Here is a 26,156-nt window from a genome sequence, read left to right on the forward strand (position 1 = left end):
GCATGTCGAACTCAAATTGAAGACCTCAGCATTTCAAATGCTGTTTACTTCATATGGGTACCCGGCCATTCTGGTATTACTGGAAATGAATGGGCTGATGAGTTGGCTAGAGCTGGTGCAACGAATGATTTCGTTGGTCCTGAACCAGCTTTACCACTTTCAACTAGTTGGATAAAGCACAAGATACGTTCTTGGGCTGCATCCAAACATGCCAGCTACTGGCGCAGCTTGCAAACTTGCGCTCAGACAAAAGCATTTCTACCAGATTTAAATCTGAAAATGTCAAAGTGTCTACTGCATTTCTCCAAGTATCATTGAAGTATTCTGGTCAGAGCTCTGACTGGACATTGCAAACTCAATTATCACATGGCTACTATTCAACGTGCTGAGTATTATTCGTGTGAATGCGATTATGGTACTTCATATCATCTGATATGTAACTGTCCCGCATTGACGCAGCTACGTATCCGGGTTTTTGGTTCTCCATACATGGTTGAGTCTGTGTATGCGGAGCTAAAATTGAAGGATATTCTCTCGTTTCTCACCCAATGTGGTAAGGAGCTATAGTCAGAAGGGTTCATCGTTCTTCCTGGAGTGAATGAATCCCTTCTGTATTCACCTTAAATAGGGTTTGGCAGATTGTTTGGCATCCTCTGGGGGGTACCGTATTTACTTCTGCTCGTACATACTGCGAGTCGTTCTGCATTCTTCCGGGAGTGCAGAATGGTGTCGCTTTTGTAAGATCTCTAAATCCTCTCGGGGGTTGGAGGTTTTATTAACAGCAGACTGTTCGGGACCTCGTAGAGGTTCAGAATTTCCTTCTGCTTCCACTAAATGTGATCCTCAGCAGATTGTTCAGCATCCCTTAGGGGTGCAGAATTTACTTCTGCTTTTATGTGTTTTTGTGTCGTCAATTTTTCCCATCCTCCTAGTCCAACCCTTAACATTTCCTTTCAATCCTTCTCTCTTATATATCGGGAAAATGATGCTAAAAACAAATTGATGGCAAGGCACACATCTCCAAATATCAAGGGGAACGTGCCATTTGAGCCAATTTGTTCTGATTCCTGATAATAGGCTATGAAATGCAATATAAAAATAATTATTTCCCATGATGTTTTGCCAAACATATGCGTCGTAGAATGGATGCACTTCCATGTTATTTACAGTAGAGAACACAATTCGATTTTTCGCCGAAAATTAGATTCCGGCTACAACGAAAGTAATGGCTCAATAAAGCATTGTATATTTAAAGAAATAAATCATACTGGAGTCCAATCAATTTCATGCAGTAGATTAGCGTTGCGAGGATCTTTATCCCGGAAGAATGCTCTGGGGGATTTCTTGTCACGAATAATCGTCGAACCGACGACACGACCAGGCACTCCGAAGAAAAATCAGCATTAAAACTGTTCGCTAACGATTCACCGCCAGTTACCACAAATCTAGCGACCCCTTGTAAATGATAAAAATAATCTTCTCGAGCAACACTGTTTAAGTTGCTATGTACTGGTTACCAAGGAACCCCAAAACAAATAAACATGTTTTGAAAGCGGTGGAATAGTTCTATTAGTGTTAAACTTTGTCCAAATTAAGCAGAAATGCATTTAAATGGACTCGATTTTCGGACTTTAATCGAAACTATGGATAAAACCAACGAACGAGGACAATGATCTACTTCCAGCGATTCATCCGTACACTTCCACTGCTAGCTTTTCTGGGCAGTAGGATTCGATGTAATATGCCGGTGTCAAAATTGTTTTGTGTCGGTTGATTGCGCAGCAGTGGAAACAGTATTTCTCCTTGTTGGCCACTATTCGAGGATTACTAGTGGAATTCCACAAAGAAATCATTTTACCGTACGTTATGCAGGTACCGCAGAGCACAAGCCTCGCTCAGCTCGTTGTCGGTCATTTCCATGTCTTCCTTTTCACACAACGGTTTCAAGTCAAGACCTGAATTTTGAACTTGGCTTTATAAAAGACATAACTCATACTCCTAAATTTTCACATTCCGCTCGAGTTAGGTAGATCCATTAAAATGTTCCGTAATATAATAACCGATCTGAAGTTTATCTTGCCTTCGATATGCAATAACCAAGGTTATGGTGACTGTTATTCAAAATCAATAAATATATCAACTTGTGCTGCCAGTTTAAAAAAAATCACTAACGATTTGACATTTCCAGTTACTGAGGGGTAGTTAAATTTACGATACAGTTTAGATAGACGAGTGGCAGGTCGTGTCGTCGGTCGAACATTGAACAAATTTGTTTCTAATATCACGAAACATATCGCTATATTCGGATTCAATTTTTATTTGCAACTGATTCCACATATGAACACATGCACTTATTTACATCACTCAGTTTTGCATTGAAGAAAAATGGCTACTTTGATGATTCCCCGAATTTCGGTTGTCTAAAAGTTGTTTACCGAGATGTCGGTAAGTTGATATCATTAATTTGATGATTTCGGCAAAACAACCAATTGCTGGTAAACACGGTAATTTACAAAACCGAATATCAGTATAACATTTTGAATTGCCGAGAAATTGGAAGTAATAAACCGAAAATATTGGAAAAAGCTATATTTGCCGAAATTTCAGTAAAATATCGCTTTGCCGTTCGTTTTCAGCATTTTTTTTTCGCCGAGATCAAAATTAAGTTTTAAGTGTGAATGAACTCAATGTTCGTTATTTTTTATTTGAATATATCACACTTGAAACTCACACACTTAAAACCATTTCTTGAGCTCGGCATAATAAAATGCCGAAACTGACAACACATAATAAAATGCCGAAACTGGCAACACCTAAATTTGCTGATTGCTCAGTAATCAATACGCATGTTTCTGAACTTCGTTAAATGCATTCACTGATATTTCGGTAAAATGCTTCACTTTGCCGAAATTTGGCATAATTGCTTGCTGAATTTATCAGTAAACAACAGATATGCCGACATTAGCAGAGACGTTTGCCGAGATTTCGTAATATGCGCTAGCTGTTGCCGAGATTCAGCACGACATCTGTCATTTATTGCCACGTTACATTTTCGCTACGCATTGCGCGATGATTTTCTGAAGAAATTCTCGAGTGAAAAAATGGATAATCTTCGAAGAAACGTGAAACCACTTGCAAGTAAAAATATTGAATAAATATAGTGAGATGTTTCGCTTTATAAAAAGCGACTTTATCAGATCACATTATAAGGGAAAAACACCCAACACGGGGCTCAAAGAGTCCTCGAGACAATACTTTGGGGTATATGCGAAAAAATAATCCAATGCATGGACAAATTCAATAGATCAAAGTAAGTTTATTTTTTGAATAATTCCGTATAAATATTGAAAATTTTTATATATTTATTTTTATTTTCATATTTCCAGCTCGACTCAAGGTGGCCGCATCCGGAAACGCCGCTTTTTATTATGCTACATGTTTAAGGTAGAGGCTTAAAGCACTACTGGCAACAAATTTGTAAGCCTCCTTTAAGTGTTAATAAAATGAATTTTTGATCCTGAATGGTGTGTTTATAATGTTTAGAAATTACAAACAAAATTATTTGACTAGATTTTTAATTACTGATGATTCGGTAATTTGTTTTTTTCCATTTTATTGGATTGCCGAATATTCAGCGAACTTTTCACTGAGCAAACAGTAAATCTTATGCTGGCGATTTCGGCAATATTTGACGTTTGACAAATTTGAGGGTGCTGAGACGCTCAGTTATTTTATTTTTGCCGAGATGATTGCTGATTACTCGGCTGTGCGAATCTCGGCATTTTTTTGCCGAGACTCAGCTAAAAAATTTAAGTGTGCACGTAGATTGTTGAACGTAATATTAATTCACCTAAATTGTATTAACGATTCCATTCACCTTAGGGGATGTTCGCATAGGATCGCGCATTTCAGTCACGTAAAATATTCAATTTAGCGTTTAAAACCACCATTTCACGTGATTTTTCACAAAATGAAACATTGAATAAAATTCAATAATAACGAGCGTTCTATCAAAGATAAATTTGTCTGTGGTTCTATTTCGAAATGTTTCTGACACTGAAACAATTCACACTACTTCATTGACCATTTGTTTTACAGTGGGTCGTCAATTCAAAACGACCGGCCAGTTGTCGATAAGTTTCAGTTCAGTGTTCGAATTGCTCGATCCCTTTTCGGTTTTTCTGTTTGCTTCGTTTTGCGGTAGCCGCCGTTGAATTTCAATTTTGTGAACATTGTAGTTATTTTTGCATTATTTGCTATATTCTCTGTGTTTTCTATTCCTGAGCGAGTGTTCAATTGATGTAATCCTATATATTATATGCATTCGTGGTTGTGTTTATAGTTTCCTATATTGTGTTTGGAACCCATTGTGGGTATGAATAAACGTTTTTCACATCCGATCAGATACGAAGTGTAAAACGATGGATGACTTAATGAATAAATTTGAGGAATTGATACTTCAAACGCTCGCAGCTGAAACTCGTCTACAGGAGGAATTTCAGGTAAAATTGTTGCTGATAGCAGCTGTGAATTTCGTAGTGTTACGCCCCGCTATGGATTGCGTTGGTTTGCAATTCCAATGGGAATTACAATATGTGGATATCTCATATGATTGAATTTATATCGGTTTTTTTTAGAAATGCACTCAGAAACTGGACGAGCATGTTCTGCAGTCCATTTCTGCTGGGACACCTATTCAGAACAAGAAACGTCCCAAGCGGTTGGATTCAATAGAAGATAGTGGTCGTGATCAAGAACACGAAACATCCCACGCATCTAATAGTAGTACGGTCATGTCACAGACAAGTCATAGAAAAAAGAGTATCCATGATAGTCACGAACAGCAAGACACTCAGTCGAAAGTCCCACCAGAGCTTGAAGAGAGCCGCAATCGTCCTGCTCGTTCGGCTCGGGTAAAAGCTTCGCAAAATTTGAAGGAACCTAAATTGACAACGAAAATGCGACAGCCGAGTATTACAATCAAGCAAGAACGAATCTCGCTAGAAGCGAGAAAGGATACCGTCGAACCAATGGAAATAGACACGGAAAATGATGCCAATGCAATGAATGGGGTAACTCCATTTGACCAAAATAAGTGTGAAACCGAAAAGCGGAAATCGAATGATGAAGGTTTCGGAAGTACTAATGAAAAGGAAAAAGAAGCAGAAGAAGCTCCATCTAGGGAAATGTCTATTATGGTGATTCCGCAACCTATTATGAAAGTTGAAGTTTTGTCGGATGATGAAGCCACTGAGAAGATGCCGCCTCCTTCAATGCCTCCCCCGTCATTGGCTCAAGTAAAAACCAAAAGTCGACCAAAGCGAATGGATAAATCTAAAACTAAAAATTCTCACGTATTTCCGCTTCCTATTAAACGTGAAAAAGATGCTGATGAGACGTCATCAGCCGTTTCTTCATCAGAATCTATAGTATCGAACACTTCTATTACAAAAACTTCTGAGCGCATTCGCAAGAAAAAACAATCGGCTCAGTTGGAAATGGAAAAGATACACATCAAAACGGAGAAAATATCACTAGAGGAAAAAAACAAAATAAATCAATCAAGTATAATGGAAAAGGCTTCGGCTAACACAAGTCCTGTGCAATCTGAAAAATCCGTTTACGAAGATGCACTTGAAGGTGATGCAATCATGCGATCGGTTGCAGTTTCCCTAGATAAGGTGGTTATCGGACCAGGAATCGAAAAAAACAAAACATTCGCCATGGATTGTAAAAATGGAACATTTTCAATATCGGCAACGAATGGAACATTTGTTGTGCCATCTCCGACAAATGCTGTGAATGGAACATTCCAAGTGAAGTCACCGGAAAATGCTGCCAACGCAACATTTGATGTTCGTCAGCTACCCGGGCCAGGCAATAGTACTTTTGTGATGGAAACCAAAAATGCTAACGAAAAGCAGCAGGTTCTGATCAACGCCAGCATAATGACAGAAGATAATTCTCAGATAGAAGAAAGCCCAGAAAAACCCAAATCTAAGAAACCTTCTGTTCCTAAGAAACCCACTATTTTGTCTAAAACCAATTCCAAGAAACAGCACGAACTGTTTAGTTTGCAAAGTCCTATCAAAACGCGAATCGAAGCATTCGAAAAGGCTGCCATCGGTTCACCGATGCATACTCGTGCCGGTAAAGCAACGACTCCCAATCAGCCGGCACGTTTTCCACCCAAAACATCCACCACTCCTCTTGCATCGCAACGGTTCCCTTCGTCGGCTAAGGTCACAACTCCAACTGCTCAGAGCATTCTTCCGCACGGCAAAGGCATGTCTTCATCTGCGTCTAAATTAGCTCATCTGCAAAAAAAGCCGGCAACTGCATCCGCAACCCTGGCAGCCAAATCACACAGCCTTTCGAGAGAACCAAGTGTCGAACGGTTGGGTGGCACTCTATCATCGGCTTCATCCAGCTCATCGCTGGCTATGGACGAGAAAAAGAAGAAGCGTGAAGAAAAGCAACGTCTCGCACAGCAACAGCGAGAACAAATCGAAAAGGAAAAACGCGAACACGCAGAGAAATTGATGCGCGAAAAGGAGGAAAAATATCGCAAATTGGTACAGGAGAAGCAAGAATATCTGCGGGCTGAACAGGTAAAAAAGGCCAAGAAGATGGAGGAATTTGAGAAGCGACGCCATTTGGAGGAATTGAATCAACGACAGCTGGCAGAACTGAAGCGCGAAGAACTAGCGAAACTGGAGCAGCAGCAGCGGTGAGACTCACTTTTGATTTTTGTTACTTTATTCCACTAAATATCTTTTTGTACTTAGAGCCGAACGGGAGCAGGAAATATTCAAGATAAACCAAGCGAAAGAAAATTATGAGATTAAGTTACACAAGCAGATGTACCAACAGAAGTTGCAACAACAGCAGAAACTTCAACAAGCCAGTCTTCAGCAGCAGCAGCTACTTCAAATGCAAAAACAGAAACCTTCTGCAGTGGCAGCGGAGAAATCCAAGATTCTCTTCAATTTTGATATGATTCAAACGGATGATTCGACGGACGATGAAAGTGCCACCTCTAGTAAAAAGACTAAGCGTCCTCCATTGCCAGCATGGTCTTCTAGTAAGTATTCCGACATGCGTCGAGCAGGTTTTGAAACTGAACGATACTAACTTGACGACAATCCCTTGCTAATTGCAGAAGAAGCCCGGATGCCGTCAATAAGAATACAGCCGGAAATCAATTTGAAGGTTATCGATCAATTTTTCTCGGTGGCCCCAATGACACCGGACTTGCGTGAGATCTTTCCCTCAATTGATGCCCGGAAGCTGAAGCGAAATTCAAGCGCAGTCTGGCGAACACCCCCTCGATATTCGCAAATGCCGAAGTACTGAATCTGTGTGTGTGTCTCTCTTTATAGTTATCTAACAAAATTAAAATTAATAGTAGCTACTAACAGAAATATTTGAATTATGGTTAAGCTTCAAGGGCTTGTAGAATATAATTGTTTCCAGTGCTTGCGTGTTGCCGACTTATTGCAGAGAGTTTCCGGGAGTTTGATGTTTCTTGTGTCGATTTGAACACGTAAAAGATTGTGTCATTTTGAACACGTAAAAGATCGATTCTCGTTGTACCGCGCTCGTTTCAATTTTGACTGTTCGTTCGCAATTAGTTTACAATACGGCAGTAGAACCGCGGTAGTTTAGAACAAGAACTAATGAATCTGAGGTTAAAATCTAATCTTAACAAAAATATCCGCGAGTTTTGTTAGGTAGCAGCACATGTGTTAAGATAAATGTGAGCTTCAATTTGAATGGTTATATTTTTGTACTAATATTGATAATATCTATCTATCAGTTTGATATGCAAAAACAAGACCACATATCAAACTTTTAAATCCTCGATATCCGGATGAAAATATTTGCGTTCCCGAAAAACATGCAAACCTGGCACTCTAAGTAAGTATTTCCTATTTAAGGTATTTTTGTTAATATATTTCTTTGTTCTTAAAAAAATATTTGCTTGATATTTTGTATGTGTATCAAATTCGTACGTATTAAGTATTAAAACAATATTCAATAAACATTTGAACATTTTTACAAACGTTTCTAATGATTTTTGTTTTGACAAAAATCCCTCGTGTCCCTTCTATTACTTTATTTAGCACCCGCATCCGGATCTTCAACTTGTCAAGTTCAAGATCATCAGCTTCATATTCCGATAGAGGCTAAAGTGCTTAACAAAATAAAATCCACGGTTTGGTGCACGTTTCGCATTTACAGTGAGTAAACTACATCAATTTCGCTTATTGTTTGCATGCATGTTTGTGTCAACGTTGGTCTAGATTCTATTCAAAATCTCAAGGCTCAGCGAACTGGCCTCGGCCAGCTCAGTAGCATCATTGCAGTCAGAAGATGCATTGCAGCGTTTGGATTTCGTGAGTAGTTTCATTCAACATTATAATCTATTAGTACGCTTCGCAGTCCGTTGAATCAGAAGGTCAAGTTCCGCATCGGAATGTAGTACCCTGACTCTGATTTGAGTGGTTTCAAATACTTCGCAAACGGTAGACAATTTTTCAGTTCAATATATTTCACGATCTAACCTGTCTCGTATCGGTCGAGATCAATAACATAAAACCTCCTATAATATACTGTCTCGAAGTGTTTCCGTTGACAAATGTAGTGAAACTGGTGTGATTTCGGTGGTTATGCTATCATTAAAGACGATCAAGATTGAATAGTGATATGCAATTCTGGCTCGGCCACGATTTTCTGATCCCTCTGGATGAGTTGGTCGAGGTAGTGAAGTGATAAGATAAAGTAGTTACATAATCGAGATCATGCAGGCCAATCCTGGATTTCAAATATAGGGTGCTTTTCAATTCATTGCGCCAATTGATTGGAATTTAGTTCATAGACCATGTAGATCAAAATTTACTAATTTTTTCAAATACCATTTAATTCTACTATATTTAAAAATTTCTTCAGTATGCATTTTTCAACCTTCATCGGTATATCAATTCTAAGTTTTGAGAAACTCTGATGAAAGTTACAAAAAACACCGAAATACTAGTATCTGTGTCTGTTTTTATTTTGTGACGTTTATATACTTTGAAAGCAATTTAGTTCATTCCACTAATCGCTCTCGAAAAGTAATTTTTGTTTTCTAGTCTATAAAGATTAAATACATATTATTCTTGAATTTGAAACAGTTCTAAAAGTCACGTTTCCAATTAACTGAACGCTCACTCCATATCAGTGTAGGCATTGTGTTGACTCTTCATGAATATCATCGAAAATATCGGGCCAATACCATGCATAAAAGCGAGAGAATACCACAGAGATCAGACATCCAAGCTAGTGCAATTAAAAAAAGTTGTCTATGAATTACCTTTGTATGAAAGCTCGAACGAAAGATCCCATAAGCAACTGCTGGGTTGCTTGAAGCGCCTCTATAGGCGAATAATAGCAACTTGATGATCACTTTACCAAACAACCGTTAAATTTTTACACACATTGAAATCTCTACTTGGATGTCTGTCGATGTTGTCGCAAACAGCAACCAAAATCTTGTCCACAACGTTCTCATATGTTTAGGGATGGTGTTTTCCTTCAGACCTGGTGAGACAATCAAAGATGATGATTATACTATCACTACTTCAAGTAACTTGTAGAACACATAAAACTCATGAGAACATATACTTAACTCATAAAATGAGTGTAAGACCTGTTGATATTTAGTGGAAATTATGCTACATTTATCTGAAATGCTCATCAAAACATTAAGATATATCGTTACCTCTAGATTCTATATGAAGCTCATATGATTGTCTACGTTTCCCACGTAGATTTCAATTGAAACACAGTTGACTGAATCAAGTGTTTTGCACATACATTTGTGCTGTACTCACTGTACTCCACTAGAAAATGAAGTGTTTAACACATGTAGTTCGATTCAATAGCAAAACACATCACATCCAAAGGAAAAACACATCGAAGCTAAGTGAAAAATAACCTAATCTTACATCTTAGCAGAGATGCCAGATATTTTCATAGAAAATCTGTATCGATTCGTATAAAATATCTGTATTTATCTGTATTCGCTAATAACATGAAATTTCTACAATACAACTATGTTAAAAGGTGTTATTCCAATAGATTATGGTTATAGAGTGGTAGATTAGATTTCATATCTTATATTATATCCATCGACGAAATTTCATAGTTTTTTCCTATCAACAACAATTGAATTATGGTGCCATATACTTGTCTAATTTGAAAATGTTCACTTCATAAGTTGAGATGGATTTCCAAAACCCAATATGCAACGTCGAGTCAGGTAATACAACTGTCAGTCTGGCAATAATGTTTCATGATGCCAAGACTTGTCTAACTTTTAAGTTCAATTTAGTTACAAATTTTAATATAAATGGATTTCAGTGTTCTTCATTAAATATCTGCACAAAAAATGTGTATTTTAAAAAGTGATTTGTACGTTGATTCCTAAACGTTTATCTCGTCATTGCAATCAAATACTAATTGATAGCTCAAATACTAATAGATAGTTCAATTTTTTCCTCGACACTTTTGATGAAATCTGTAGAAATCTGTATTAAATTTAAGAAATCTGTAAGAAATTTGTACTCTGTATTAAATCTGTATGCGCATGTAAAAATCTGTATAATACAGATAAATCTGTATAAATGGCATCTCTGCATCTTAGTGAATTTGCACATGAAAATTAAAAACAAATCGCTTTGGGTATGTACTGAAATGAAAAAGCATATCAAATTGCAGTGCTATTTGCATATGAATCGATCGTACAAATTTTTATCAGTGTAAAATGTTGATTCACTTTGTGCTACCGGAAGTACTCAAAATAAATTTTTCAGATGTTAATTATCGTTAAATAATTACCGAAACAGTGCAAGCACTGATAATCTCAGTATGTTGAAACGTTTTGCCTTTCTCATATAGTGAAAACTGAAAACCGACATTTCAACCGGGGCCCGGATGGCCGAATGTCATATACCATTCGACTCAGCTCGGCAAACTGAGCAAATGTCTGTGTGTGTCTTTATGTGTGTATGTAACAAAAATGTGTACTCGATTCTCTCGGAGATGGCTCACTGCGGACCGCTTAACAGAACGCTCTTTTTTTTAATAACTACGGTTTTTAACGATATCAAACCAGATAGAGATTATTAGAGGGGAAAGAATATGATAATCTCTAGCTGGTTTGATATCGTTAAAAACCGTAAAAAGTAAAAATTACTGACTGACCAGAAGTCATAAATGAAAAAGTATAATTTAATAACTATTTATTGAAATATGAGTTAAAATTAAATTATTAAGATTTAAATTGGGTGTTCAGCCACAAGTGGTGATTTTTCAGCCCTATTATATACATGATTTGGTTATTACCATGAAGACATCATTTGCTTCCGCAATTCTGTGATTTTTGTGTATGGAAAATTCTAAACCTACTTGTATTGTGTAATGGGAAAAGGAACTTATATACTAACTTACTAACTAATGCAGAGAGCGAATCGATTCAATTGAAGATTGCATCGATTTTTGTCGGAATTTGCTTATAATACCCTCTTAGAAAAAAACGTTCAACGGTGGTCCTTCGTTGGTCCAATACGTTGGATCATTGGTCCAATGAAAGTCCAATCAATCGTTTAACGGGAACTTCGTTTGCCGATTTTGAAACAGACCGTTGAACCGAATGCCATTATTTTCGTTCAACAAACCCGGCAGACAGAGGTCCATTGTTGAGCCATTTTCAATATGAGGAGTTGAAGCCCCGTTAGACTAGTTTTACTGGAGAATTTCTGAAATTTATTCCACTTATTTTTTTAAACTAACACTACATACCTGCACAGTACTTCTATTTCACGTAGAATAACAATAAATTTTCTTTCTATATTGACCATCATACACACACACTTTTCACACTATTTTTTCAAGAGAAAAAACAACAACAAACCGTTCCAGCAAGTTGAACGAATATTTCGTGCAGTATGTCGTTTAACAAGCGCTCAAGGGCCAACAAAATAGAACGGTTTGCTGAGAGGGTATTATGTGACATTACATCTAATGGTAATAATTTGTGAGTCTGTGTAACTCATTTGTACTAATTTGGAAGATCAGAAGTGAAAATATTATACAAGATTGGAGCTACGCTCGAACCCTGCGGAACACCTACTCGTACAAGTAGCAATTCAGATTTACAATTCTGATAGCTAACCTGAAGAGTACGATCAATTAAATAATTTTGAATCATTTTGATCAAATAAATAGGAAACTGGAAATCAGACATTTTTGTTTAGAAGAGCAACTCCAGTGGACAAGCCAGAAGATTTATTTGCTTTTATCATGTTGTTACTCTGACTAGTTGATGAGTAGTTGAATGTTCATGACGAAATCCAAACTGCTCTGGTAAAAAAAATTGAATTCTCATTTATATGAGACATCATTCTCAACAAGATATTTTTTTCAAAAAGTTTACTGATAGAAAAAAGTAAACTAATTGGTCGATAACTTGATGTTTCTGCTGGGATTTTATCAGGTTTGAGGGTAAGAATTATTTTAGCGTTTTTCCATCTTTTTGGGAAGTAAGCTAAAAAAAACACTTGTTGGAAATTTTAACCAAGAGTCTCAAGGCAACATCGGGAAGAATATTAAAAATTCCATCATTACCAGGAGCTTTCATGTTTTTATGTTTCCTAATGATTGACTTAATTTCATCAAAATTCGTCTCAATAATGTCATCTTGTAATAAAACTTTAGTTGAAATATGATCATATTTCAGTGAGACTTAATTTTCGATAGGACTCACAACGTTCAAATTAAAATTGTGGACACTCTTGAACTGCTGAGCAAGTTTTTGAGCTTTTTTGTCATTTGTAAGAAGTATTTGATTTACTTCCTTGTGAGCAGGGATTGGTTTCTGAGGTTTCTTAAGAACCTTAGAAAGTTTCCAAAAAGGTTTAGAATAAGGTTTAATTTGTTCAACTTCAACTTTTTGTAAATCCTTAACTATGTTTTTCATAGCAGGATCACGAGAACGTTGATTTTGTCGTCGACGAACATTCTTTAACCGAATGAGTAGTTGAAGATTGTCATCGATGATAGGAGAATTTAATTTAGTTTGAGCTTTGGGAACTGAAAGATTTCTAGCTTCGATAAAGTAATGATTCAAATTATCAATTGCTGTGTCGATGTCCGCAGAATCTTCTAAAATAGTTTCATGATCCACATGATTTTCAATGTGAGATCTGTAATCCAACCAATTAGCTCTATGATAGTTGAATATACAACTAATTGGATTGATTATAGCTTCGTTGGAAAGTCTGAATGTTACAGGAAGATGATCTGAGTCAAAGTCAGCATGTGTAATCGGTTCACTACAAATGTGACTTTGATCTGTTAGAATCAGATCAATTGTAGAAAGATTTTTCACGGAAGAGAAGCAAGTCGGATTACTGGGATGAAGAACTGTGAAGTAACCAGCTGAGAGTTGATTATGAAGTATTTTACCATTACTGTTATTTTGCCTACAATTCCACTGGACATGCTCTGCATTTAAGTCCCCTATTACGAAAAATTGAAAGGTTATGCAAGCTCTGTGAAAACCGATTTTTCATCCGGGGCCCGAAAAGTCGAGCCGAGTGTCATATACCATTTGACTCAGTTCGTCGAGTACGCAAAATATCTGTATGTGTGTATGTATTTGTGTGTGCATGTGTGTATGTGCGTATGCATGTATTTTTATCCATTTTTTTGCACTCATTTTTCTCGGAGATGGCTGAATCGATTTTCATAAACACAGGTTCAAATGCAAGGTCTTGTAGTCCCATTCAAAGTTCTTGAATTTAATTTGAATCTGACATCTGGTTCCGTATTTACTAGGTGATATGTAAAAAAAATGAAAACAAGTGCACTAATTTTTCTTAGAAGCGGCAGAACCGATTTCCGCAAATCTAAATTCAAATAAAAGGTATAATAGTCTCATACAAAGTTTCTGAATTTTATTTCGATCCGACTTCCAGTTACGGAATTACAGGGTGATTAATGTAAAAAATTCAATTTCAAATTAATTCCTCACTTTTCTCAGAGATGACGCAACCGATTTGAACAAATTTAAAGGTATAAAAGGTATTATGATCGAATATAAAACTTCCAAATTTTATCCGAATCCGACTTACGGTTCCGGAATAATAGGTTAATGTGTGTTAAAGACTTTGTACCCTCACTTAAAGCAGTGAAACAAAAAACAAAAACTTAAATTGACATATGCACTACTGAAGCCATTATCAGTAAGTAGCCATGCAAACCGATTCCGGCTATCCTGGCTCCCGGTTTTCGAGTAACGATGGGAGATAATAGACATATATTCAATAAAGGATCTCACTGTCTTTCCTTAGAGATGGCAGAGCCGATATTCAAAATCCTAGGCTCAAATGAAAGATCTTATGGTTCTACTAAAAATTAAGCATATTCTTCGGATTAAACAAAAATATCGTCGTTTGAAGTTCGATGCCAGAATCGTATGAAATCAGCAAAAATTGAATAACAACTAGTAGAGTTTGTACGTCATGTTGATGGTCATACGAGCCGATCTCGATTATACCGCTTCTCGGATTTCAGTGCGGGAAGTACCTTCAATAGCGCAATCTGTTCATTTTATCATGAATGGCCAAACCAATCAGAGAACTGTTTCATTCTGTAAGTTATATTAGTTAATGAACAAAGAATCTCTTCTTTCAAGAATCGAAGAGAAACATTTTGAAAAGAATACCATAGTGTTATATATGAGAATATAATGAATATGAGATATGAGATATGATAATATCATTACATCACTAGGTGTATTAAAACAGTGTTTTTTTAAATTGCCTACCATCCCCCACACCAAAAAGCTCCACAAGGAGCCCCCTGGTAATGAACGCAACTAATCTCAGTTGATTAACACTACTAACAAAAAACAAAAAAAAATAATACTGACAAAAAACAAAAAAAAAACTAAGATTACAAACAATTTATTCTAAGATGTGCCGCTAACTAATTAAAGAACTATTCCCACCTTTCCGTTCCGGTTTAGTGAAAGTGCTTTCAATACACTGAAAATAATTTGCACGCTAGCATCATGTGCAAAGCATTTGAACTATCACTACACACATGAACATTCATGCACATACACTTAACTCATATAATAAGTAAAAGCTGTTGATATTTAGTGGAAAGCATGCTACATTTATCTGAAATGAACATCAAAACGTTCGTTACCTTTAGATTCTATATGAATTTTATACAAATGTCACAAATTGTTTTTCGCGTAGATTTCAATTGAAACACAGTTGAGCGATTCAAGTGTTTGCACATACATTTGTGCTGTACCCATTTCCACTATACAATGAAGTGTTTAACATATGCAGTTCGATTCAATAGCAAAACACATCACATCAAAAGTGAAAACACATCAAAACTTAGTGGAAAATAAGTGAATCTTGCATCTTAGTGAATTTTCACATGAAATCTTAAAACAAATCGCTTTGGTTACCTTATGATAAATAAAGAACCGGAATTTTCATTTTAAAATTCCCGCGCTTGTCCAATCGGTAAACTTTTATTCTCTCAACGTTGGCAACACTTTTATATACATTCTGTCAAATTTTGACGCATATCGTACGATTAGTTTTTGTTTGGCGTCTATACAAAAAAGTTGAAAAATTTTCGTGTGGCGATTTTTATAATGGATGAAAATTTAGAACAACGTGCGTGCATCAAATTTTGTGTTGAAATGGATTTAAGTGTTCCGAAACGTTGAAAATGTTAGAAAAGGCCTTTGGTGAATCGTGTCTAGGACAAACACAGGCATACGAGTGGTATAAACGCTTCAAAGGTGGTCGTACAAGCTTGGATCATGATGAGATCCCTGGCCGCCCAACAACATCTGTTATTGAAGAAAACATTGAATCGGCGAAGCAAATCGTGTTGCAAAATCATTCTGTACCGATTAGAGAGATTGCTGTGTTGTTGGGCATCTCTTATGGATCAGCCGAACACATTTTAACTGATGTTTTGGGTTTGAAACGCGTCGCATCTCGGCTGGTGCCAAAAAAGCTGAATTTCACTCAAAAACAGCGTCGTGTTGATGTGGCCAAAGAGATGATTTCCAACGCAGATAGTGACCAATATCATCAACCAAGCACCGTACTCTCCAGATATGGCCCCGTGTGACTTTTTCCTCTTCCCCAGACTCAAAAGACCATAGAGACCATAAAAGAGAATTCGCTGCGTAAACTAAAGGCCATACCTTCGGCGGCCTATAAAACTTGTATGGAAAATTGGATCAAGCGTTGGCATGCATGTATTGCCGCAGGAGGAGAGCACTTTGAAGGCGATAATAAAGAAATTTATTAAAAATTGAAATTTTGCGTTTTTTAATAAAATTCCGGTTCTTTTTTGATCATAAGGTATGTATTGAAATGAAAAATCATATTAAATTGAAGTGCTATTTACATATGAATCGATCGTGCAAATTTCTATCGGAACCAGAGATGCCAGGTCTGAAGATTTGTCTGTAAATCTGCAGATTTCGTATATAGTGCTGCAGACATTGTTTGTTGCAGACTTTAAAATCGAGTTTTTCGCAGATTTTCGTCAAATTCACAGACTTTTGAAATTGCTGCGACCTTTTGTTTTTTGCTCGCCAAATCAGTTTCGCTTATCATATTTAATAGAGAAATTGCTGTCTGCCAGAGATACTTTCTAGAGAAATTACTGACTGATACTTTCTAGAGAAATTACTGACATTTGCTCGGATTTACTGACTTTTGCAACCCTGTCTGAAGATATTTGAAATTTTTACCTGGCATCTCTGATCGGAACCCTTCCGTGTTGTTTCCGTTCCGGTACAGCAAAGGCGCTGACAAACTTAAGTTACACTGAAATGACGCTGTGTCGGCTAAGTGTGAATGCGCGCATAGAAAACAAATGAAACAATATCGGTGTCCGTGTACGGTCCCGTGCCGACACTGAACCGAATCGGATATGTGTAAAAAGTCCTTTACTATATCTAACAATATCTATACTATACAATGCCCATACTCGCATATCAGTCCCATATCGATTTTCGCCAATTTTGAGTTAGCTTGAGGAATGAAATCTATCCTCAATATACTTTCAGAAATTGCAATAAAAGTTGAGGGTTTGTTCAGTAAAATGTGAAAAAAAATATCAACTCATGTCTGTCCCATATGCAAAATACTCGCATATCAGTCCCATTCAGTGAAAATTTCAATAATTTCATTTGTTGCAATATTGAAATAGTATGTACATTCGTAACCGAATGTTCGAAGTGAGCACACGCGTTTTTTTAACAATCGACATCGGTAAGACGAAGGTGCCTATCACAGCAGAGGCTGTAGTATAGGCATTAAATAAAAGTGATAAAAAGTAGCATCCCCGCAAGTGAGTTTTGTCTGTGCACTAGAGATGGTCGGGTATCGGGTATTTTACCCGAAACCCGACCCGTACCCGTACCCGACGGGTTTTTGGTCGGGTACGGGTAAAAATTTTTATTTTCGATCGGGTACGGGTCGGGTACGGGTAAAAAATTTTACTGCTCACTCGGGTACGGGTCGGGTACGGGTAAAAAAATTTACCGCTCACTCGGGTACGGGTAAATTGTTTTTTCGGATCGATTACCCGACCATTTGTACTTCACAGAAATATGTTTACACGTTGACGAGACTTTTTCATTGCAAAACAGTTCTTCCGAAAAATAATCAATTTGATTCAAGGGGTTTTGACATTCGCGCCTAGGACCAGACCTGTCAACTGGCATCTTTTTCATTTTTTCTTCATTTAAAAAAAGTATCAATCATAGTTACGTGAAAAGGTATGTGAATATTTCCCGCCCTACTTTGTTTATAACATATTTAATAAGACACACTGCCTTAGCTCTATGATGTTGCGGTCGGAATCTACTTTTCACGTAGGTTTTGATGGACTGCCATTTTAAAGCTGTTTAATGCACAATCCAGTAAAAATTATTTGATTCATATACTGCCCATACTCGCATATCAGTCTCATATCGATTTTCGCCAATTTTGAGTTAGCTTGAGGAATGGAGTCTTTCCTCAATATACTCTCAGAAATTGCAATTAAAGTTGAGGGTTTGTTCAGTAAAATATAAAAAAATATCAACTCATATCTGTGTCCCATATGCTAAAGTACCCGCATATCAGTCCCATTCAGTGCAAAATTTCAATAATTTCATTTGTTGCAATATTGGAACAGCAAAGGTGTATTACCGATATTTCATGTAATAATACCAAGATTTAGCATTAGGGAGCAAAGCAAAGTCTTGGCATTACATTCCTTTCGTGGAATTTGGCCTTTCTGTTTCAACAGACTTCGCAGCCGATTCTTAGCGTACAGAATCATTGCATGGCTAGTACTATGAATCCTACTGACACTAAGAATCCTTCCAGGTCGGGACTCGAACATACGACAGCTGGCTTGTAAGACCAGCGTCCTATGCATTGAACCGCCAACCCGGGACCAGCATTAGGGAGCACAATAAATTAAAAAAATCGGAAATAAACTTTTGATCGTCTTTTTCTCAACATGCCGATTTTCCATATGGGACTGATATGCAAGGATGGGCAGTATATAAAATGTAGTGTAGTACTCATATCACATTCAGATACCAGAAAACTGTTATTTTAAATATTGGTTGGAGATTTTCAAAATTTTCATAAAAATCATTAGGATTCTTACCATAAAAACATGAACATTTAATTCAGAAAATCTGCATAGAAGTTCTTCTTATTCACCAGGTGGTGTCACCTCACTTGAAATGACACCGATTGATGGCACAGCAAGTTGGGCTATATTGCTAGTTAATTTTCGTTTCTTTTCACTGGACAAGTGAAAATCTTGATGCGTGACAACGTGGAGTCGCAAAAGTAAGGGTGAAAATCTTTTCTCGCGAAATACTCAAATTTTCACCGTGTTCACTCGTTGAGGGTTCCACCGGTTCAATGGCTGTAAAAACCACCAGCTACCGATAACATCGTGGGTGTGGGTTTGTGAGGCTACAAAACGGGCATAGTTGACAGATTAATTTAAATCAAAATCATAATTCATTTTGCTTTGTAGTGAAAAATTGTAACCAAAAAAATTTCCTACGAATGTTCAAACTACTTACACTTGAAGGACTCACTGTTCACCATGTTCAAAATTGAATTTTTCACACCGGGAATACACGTACATTGTTTGATTCTTTTGTCAATTCAAGTAAACGAACTGATAACACACTATTCATTTTAGGGGATGTTCGCATAACATTCATTTTCGTCACGTGTAATATTTAATTTGACATTTGGAACTATTTTACGTGATTTTTCAAGTGATTCGAATGTGAATTTTTATTTGTGTGTCAAGATAATGAGCACGCTTACTTGTGGTTCTAAAGAATTGGATCAAAAGTCGCAATGTTTCGTAAAAACCATACCTACCCAAAATTGAAAACAACGGGTATTACGACATTTTGGGTAAATATACTTTTCGAAAAATTTGAGTTGATATTACTCCCTTTTGTTCACATTTGTAAATTAGTATAAAGTACCAAAGACATTGAAAATCTACAGAGTCCGCCATCTAACATTTATTTTTGAACTAGCGGTTATTTCGACATTGGTAACCTCAATGTCACTTCTGATTTGACAGAAACTTAGTTGTATCCTTCCGCTGAACGAAAATGGTTTGCATGTTTAAAAAAAAGTTACATTACATTATTCATGCTTCACATTGTATTTATATGTTTAAAAGTAAACAAGCATTTTAATGTATTTTTCTTACCAATTAGAGCCTGATACGGCTCGATATCTAAAACACTTTATTTTTTCCATACTGAATTTTGGTAAAATTTTTACTACTCATTCGGGTCGGGTACGGGTACAGGTAATTTTTAATCGGGCACGGGTCGGGTGCGGGTAAATTTTTTTTTTTCGGGTACGGGTCGGGTACGGGTATTTTTTTGTGTTATTGATCGGGTACGGGTCGGGTACGGGTAATTTTTTAAATTTTTTATCGGGTACGGGTCGGGTACGGGTAATTTTTTTTGCTGATCACTCGGGTACGGGTCGGGTTCGGGTATAAGAATTTCTATACCCGACAATCTCTACTGTGCACCGGTTTTGTATCGGTATCGACAGTAGACGCTATTGTGCTATCCTCGGGCAGCAGTTATTTCTATTGTTTGCTACCCGCATCGCAGCAGCCAAATCCTGAGTCAAGGTCACGCTGAAGCACAACGAAGGAGTGAAGGAGCAACTCACCTAACAGCCAGGCATGTTCAAACACTGCACTGCACTGCGTGCTTCATATAACCACCGCCACCGCGTGTATTGAGAATGCCATTGCGTGCCAGTGCACAAAGAGGAACACGAAACGCAATATCTGAAGCCACGGTGCTCGTGGCGCTGTTTTATTTTCGGCACTGGTGTTTCAAGCTTCGGCATACACCGAAACCGCGTATTTTCAGTTTCGTTAAACACCGGAGCCGAGTGTTTTCAATTTCGCGAAGGCACCGAAGAGCACCCATGCGTTGGTTATATTGTCGATCAATTGAATTCAATCAGACGCGTATTGATGAAAAAAGAATTAATCATTTAAACGCATTTTTCGTCATACCGTGTCGCTATAGGTGCTTATTAGAGATGGTCGGGTATAGAAATTCTTATACCCGAACCCGACCCGTACCCGAGTGATCAGCAAAAAAATTTACCCGTACCCGACCCGTACCCGATCAAAAAATAAAAAAATTACCCGTACCCGACCCGTACCCGATCAATAATTTAAAAAAATTACCCGTACCCGACCCGTACCCGAAAAAAAAATAAAAATTTTACCCGTACCCGACCCGTACCCGATTAAAAATTACCTGTACCCGTACCCGACCCGAATGAGTAGGAAAAATTTTACCAAAATTCAGTATGGAAAAATTAAAGTGTTTTAGATATCGAGCCGTACCAGGCTCTAGTTGGTAAGTAAAATACATTAAAATGCTTGTTTACATTTAAAAAGGCGGGTGGGTAATGTCAGAGACATAACTGGATGTCGTGAATACGAAAACAACTGACATGTTCCTTAACACTTCCGAACACCCATTAATTGATCAATTGTATGAATTATGCAAGCATTCCCCTTTTCCACATTTTTCGCAAAAACAAAGAAGGCTTCACTTGATCTAGATTACTGTGAATTTCACACAGCGAAAAGTGCACTAAACTGAGGATATTTCCCTTCGATATGTGAGCAAGAAACCCTAATAGTTCTTTAGAAAACTTTTAGAGCCATTAGAACGGCTGGTATTGTGTGATGCTCTCCAGTGTTGCTTTTTCACCAATGCTAATGACTGGCAGCTGTGACGTAATCGCTCTTGTCGGAGGAGAAACGACGCAAAATACATCTGCTCGTAGTGGCGATAAAATCCAAACTGATCCAATTTTTGTTGAGAGGCTTGTTTTTACCTGATTTCGGTTGTAGCTTTTTCACTAATGGGCGGTCCTAACGGCTATAAAAATAGCAGCATATAGAATTTTTATTTCGATATTTCATTTCGGATTTGCATTTCATTGAAAGAAACTATCCGGATGCTGTACGGGACTCATTCCTGCCTTTCAGAAGGACCAAATTGTGGAACTCACTACGATATTAAACACTGTTCGGAACAGTTTTCTCGAACGATTTGTTGTACAGCAGCAGATATTTGGTTCTCTTACTCAGAACGCGTTCTGATTGGCTGGTGTTGACATGGGTCAAATGAGACAGGTTTTTCAATAGTGTACTATTGAAATATTTCAATGCTGTTGCTATACACGTTAAAGTTGAAAAATTTCGATTCTATTGGTAGTTAAATTATATAAATCCTTTCACAGATCACTAAGCTATGAGCTTTCAAAATACGAGAAAGGCAAACGCGCCTTATGCATTATCCTCTATGATACTGGTTTATACCAAACATTTCAGAAAAGTTTAATTTTGAATTATTTGAGATTATGTCACACAACTGAAATTTTTATCATAAAATTGTGATCATATTTCCGATGGCATGTAGCAAAAATTATGTTGATTCGTTAGATACAACAAGAGATATTCACGATCAAAAAGTACGGGTGTGTAATGTCAGAGACATAACTGGATGTCGTGAATACGAATAAAACTGACACAATTTCTTTCTACTTTCGAATTCGATTATTATGGTTCTAAAAAGAACCGATTTGAAGAATTCTGTGACTAGGAACTGGATCTGAGTTCAAGAACTAAATTCAGAACTTAGAACAGACTCAGAACTCAGTTGGATTTTAGTTCTAGAACTTCAATTTCGAAACTGAAATCAATTCCGGAATCTTTTTTCAGAATCCAGTTCAGCACACAGGCTCTGAATTCTAAACCCATATTCCGGAACTAAGCTCTGAAACTTGAAGACGATTTTTCGTCACGACCATCAAATGGGTTGTATAGAGTAAAGCAATGTTTCGCATAATTCTTTGAGAGTATTATAATGGTTCTAAAAAGAACCGAATAGAAGAATTCTAGAGTAAGGAACTGGACCTGAGTTCAAGAACTAAATTTAGAACCCAGAACAGACTCAGAGATCAGTTGCAATTCTAAAACTAAAACTCTCATTATTGACGACCGCTGCTCCCGACGATTGAAGTTCAAATGAAAGCACGACCTAAGCGTTTGAGGCTTTATACCACGCAAAAGGTCTGCTTTCATTGCCGACTGCTCCACCTGACGACTGAAGTCTAAATGAGAGTTGCGACCTGATCGTTTGAGGTTTTCAACCACGCAGAAGGTGCACTCTCCGAAGCTGCTGGTCCCACGACGTCTGCTTGCATCCAACGCACAAGAAGAAATGATCAAATTTCGACAACGGTTCCTCTTTTATACGCAATCAGTTGAAGATATGTGCCTGACTACCTCAAAATCGTCGTCCTTGCGCGAAAAAGCCAAGCAAAAGTAAAGAGTTTTCCGCGTGGTTTTCAAAGTTTGAGAAAACTTAATATTTGAGTTGTTTGTGGTTATCTCACACTGTTCAAAATATTATCCTAAATTCCTGATCATATTTGTGATGAAATGGAGAAAGAATTATGTTGCTGCCTTTAATACAAGTCGAGATATTCACGATTAAGTTCTGCCCATTCTTCCATATGGCTAATTTTGAAAAGGCACCCCATAGTAAAGTAAGTCGTATTCACGACAAAACTTATCACTCTCTCAGAGGGCACCCCATAGTAAAGTAAGTCGTATTCACGACAAAATATAAATACATTGTGAAGCATGAATACAGGGTCCGCCATGTAACTTTTTTTTAAACATGCAATAAAACACAAACGGTTCATTCGATTTCAAAATTTATTTTTCTCATATTAAAGTACAATCCTTCCGATTAATTGTCGAATATAATTTCATTCAAATGGCTGCCTCGGCTGGCCTTGCAGTACGCAGCTTTATTTCAGCTATGGCTGCACGAATGTTGTCCTTCAAAGCTTGAATTGTCTCTGGCTTGTCCACATAACACTTATCGTTGAAAGCTCCCCAAAGATAATAGTCTAACGGCGTCAAATCACAGCTCCGAGGCGGCCAAACAACATTCGAATTTCGATTGATAATTCGATCTTCGAGGACTGTGCGCAGAAGATCGATCGTAGCGTTGGCTGTGTGGCTCGGAGCGCCGTCTTGTTGGAACCAAATGGTGTCCAAGTCTTCCTCTTCAAGTAACAGGATCGCTAATCATGGTGCGGTAGCTCTCGCCGTTGACCGTGGCGACGGCTCCTGCTCATTTACGAAGATAAATGAGCCAATGATGCACCAAACCGTCACTCTCTGAGGATGCATCGGCTTCTCCACGATAACGTGCGGGTTTTCCGTCCCCCAGATGCGACAATTTTGCTTATTAACAAACCCGCCGAGATGAAAATGCGCCTCATCCGAGAAGATGATTTTTTTGCACACATTCCGCAACATTACCATGATTTTCAAAGTAAAACTGCACTATTTTCACACGTTTCTCAAGCGTACACACAACCATTTTCGTTCAGCGGAAGGATACAACTAAGTTTCTGTCAAATCAGAAGTGACATTAAGGTTACTAATGTCGAAATAACCGCTAGTTCAAAAATAAATGTTAGATGGCGGACCCTGCAGATTTTCAATGTCTTTGGTATTTTATACTCATTTACAAATGTCAACAAAAGGGAGTAATATCAACTCAAATTTTTCGAGAAGCATATTTACCCAAAATGTCGTAATACCCGTTGTATTAAATTTTTGGTAGGTATGGTTTTTACGAAACTGTGTGACTTTTGATTCGATTCTTTAGCGGCCCTTACACGAGCATTATTTTTGTCATTTTTAATGATGACTAAGTAATGATGTATTTCAAATTTGACAGAAATCTCGTCATTACTGACCATTACACGTTCATTGAAATGATATTATTTTTTTTATTAATGACACTTTTAATGATCGTGTAAGGTCCGCTTTTAGAGCCACAAGTAAGCGTGCTCATTATCTTCACACACAAATAAAAATTCACTTGAAAAATCACGTAAAATGGTTCCAAAATGTCTAATTGAATATTATACGTGACGAAAACGAATGTTATGCGAGCATCCCCTAAAATGAATAGAGTATCATCAGTTCGTTTACGTGTATTGACCAAACATCAAACAATGTACGTGTATTCCCGGTGTGAAAAAATCAATTTTAAAAATGGTGAACAGTGAGTCCTTCAAGTGTAAGTAGTATGAACATTCGCAGGAATTTTTTTTTGGTTGCAATTTTTTACTACAAAGCAAAATGAATTATGATTTTGATTTAAATTTATCTGTCAACTGTGCCCGTTTTGTAAGCCTCACAAACCCACACCCACGATGTTAACGGTAGCTGGTGGTTTTTACAGCCATTGAACTTCTGTGCCGCCTCCGGTGAAACCCTCAACGAGTGAACACGGTGAAAATTTGAGTATTTCGCGAGAAAAGATTTTCACCCGTACTTTTGCGACTCCACGTTGTCACGCATCGAGATTTCCACTTGTAGTCCAGTGAAAAGAAACGAAAATTAACTGGCAGTATAGCCCAACTTGCTGTGCCATCAATCAGTGTCATTTCAAGTGAGGTGACACCACCCAGAAATGAAGAATAGGAAGAACTTCTATGTAGATTTTCTGAAATAAATGTTTTATGGTAAGAATCTTAATGAATTATATGAAAATTTCGAAAATCTCCATCCAATATTCAATATAAAAGTTTTCTGGTATCTGAATGTGATATAAGTACTACACTACATTTTATATATGAATCAAATAATTTTTACTGGATTGTGCATTAAACAGCTTTAAAATGGCAGTCCATTAAAACCTACGTGAAAAGTAGATTCCGACCGCAACATCTTAGAGCTAAGGCAGTGTGTCTTATTAAATATGTTATAAACAAAGTAGGGCGGGAAATATTCACATAACTTTTCACGTAACTATGATTGATCGCTTTTTTAATGGAGAAAAGAAATGTTTTTTTTCTTCTGGAAATGTCAAAACCCCTTGAATCAAATTGTTTATTTTTCGGAAGAACTGTTTTGCAATAAAAAATTCTCGTCAACGTGTAAATATATTTATGTGAAGTACAAATGGTCGGGTAATCGATCAGAAAAAAAAAATTACCCGTACCCGACCCGTACCCGTGTGAGCAGTAAATTTTTTTACCCGTACCCGACCCGTACCCGAGCGAGCAGTAAAATTTTTTACCCGTACCCGACCCGTACCCGATTGAAAATAAAAATTTTTACCCGTACCCGACCAAAAACCCGTCGGGTACGGGTACGGGTCGGGTTTCGGGTAAAATACCCGATACCCGACCATCTCTAGTGCTTATAGTACAAGCAACGTATATGGCAAAATCGGAAATACTCGGCTTCGGTGTTTGCCGAAGTCAGGAACACTCGACTTCAGTGCTGCCCGAAAATCCAAGCACCGGTGTTTGACAATTACACGACCACCGTTACGGGTGCTTTTTCTAATGCGTTCGGTGTATGTTTTTCAACACGGGCACGAAGCGTAGCATTCAATACTCCTGGTGGTGTGCTCACGAGTGAAGGTGAGTACCGTG

General features: G+C 37.5%; 2 protein-coding genes across 3 annotated transcripts in view; both read left to right on the forward strand.

Annotated features, from left to right (window-relative positions):
• Window positions 1-4,141: 4,141 nt before the first annotated feature.
• On the forward strand, window positions 4,142-7,478 carry LOC131437561 (inner centromere protein). Its single transcript, XM_058606987.1, has 4 exons — window positions 4,142-4,502; window positions 4,638-6,730; window positions 6,789-7,084; window positions 7,163-7,478. Exons 1-4 carry the CDS (start codon window positions 4,422-4,424, stop codon window positions 7,354-7,356), a joined length of 2,664 nt encoding a protein of 887 aa, XP_058462970.1. The 5' UTR covers window positions 4,142-4,421; the 3' UTR covers window positions 7,357-7,478.
• An 823-nt stretch (window positions 7,479-8,301) lies between these two features.
• LOC131435388 (leucine-rich repeat transmembrane neuronal protein 1-like) overlaps window positions 8,302-26,156 on the forward strand; it is a 30,030-nt gene continuing 12,175 nt past the window's right edge. The window contains exon 1 of one of the 2 annotated variants that reach the window (XM_058603212.1): window positions 8,302-8,399. In XM_058603212.1, the coding sequence (XP_058459195.1) occupies window positions 8,377-8,399 (23 nt within the window). In that variant the 5' untranslated portion in view covers window positions 8,302-8,376. Of the gene's footprint in view, window positions 8,400-8,559; window positions 8,764-26,156 lie in introns of those variants that run through there. The other variant, XM_058603213.1, reaches the window with a different exon arrangement.

Source organism: Malaya genurostris, chromosome 3, assembly GCF_030247185.1.
Source record: "Malaya genurostris strain Urasoe2022 chromosome 3, Malgen_1.1, whole genome shotgun sequence".
NCBI lineage: Eukaryota > Metazoa > Arthropoda > Insecta > Diptera > Culicidae > Malaya > Malaya genurostris.

What these genes read in the sequence shown, in the direction of transcription:
- LOC131437561 (XM_058606987.1), top strand. Translation starts at nt 4,422, where the DNA reads ATGGATGACTTAATGAATAAATTTGAGGAATTGATACTTCAAACGCTC. An exon ending in GTCTACAGGAGGAATTTCAG is followed by an intron (nt 4,503 to 4,637) that starts GTAAAATTGTTG and finishes GGTTTTTTTTAG; the next exon opens with AAATGCACTCAGAAACTGGA. An exon ending in ATTGCCAGCATGGTCTTCTA is followed by an intron (nt 7,085 to 7,162) that starts GTAAGTATTCCG and finishes TGCTAATTGCAG; the next exon opens with AAGAAGCCCGGATGCCGTCA.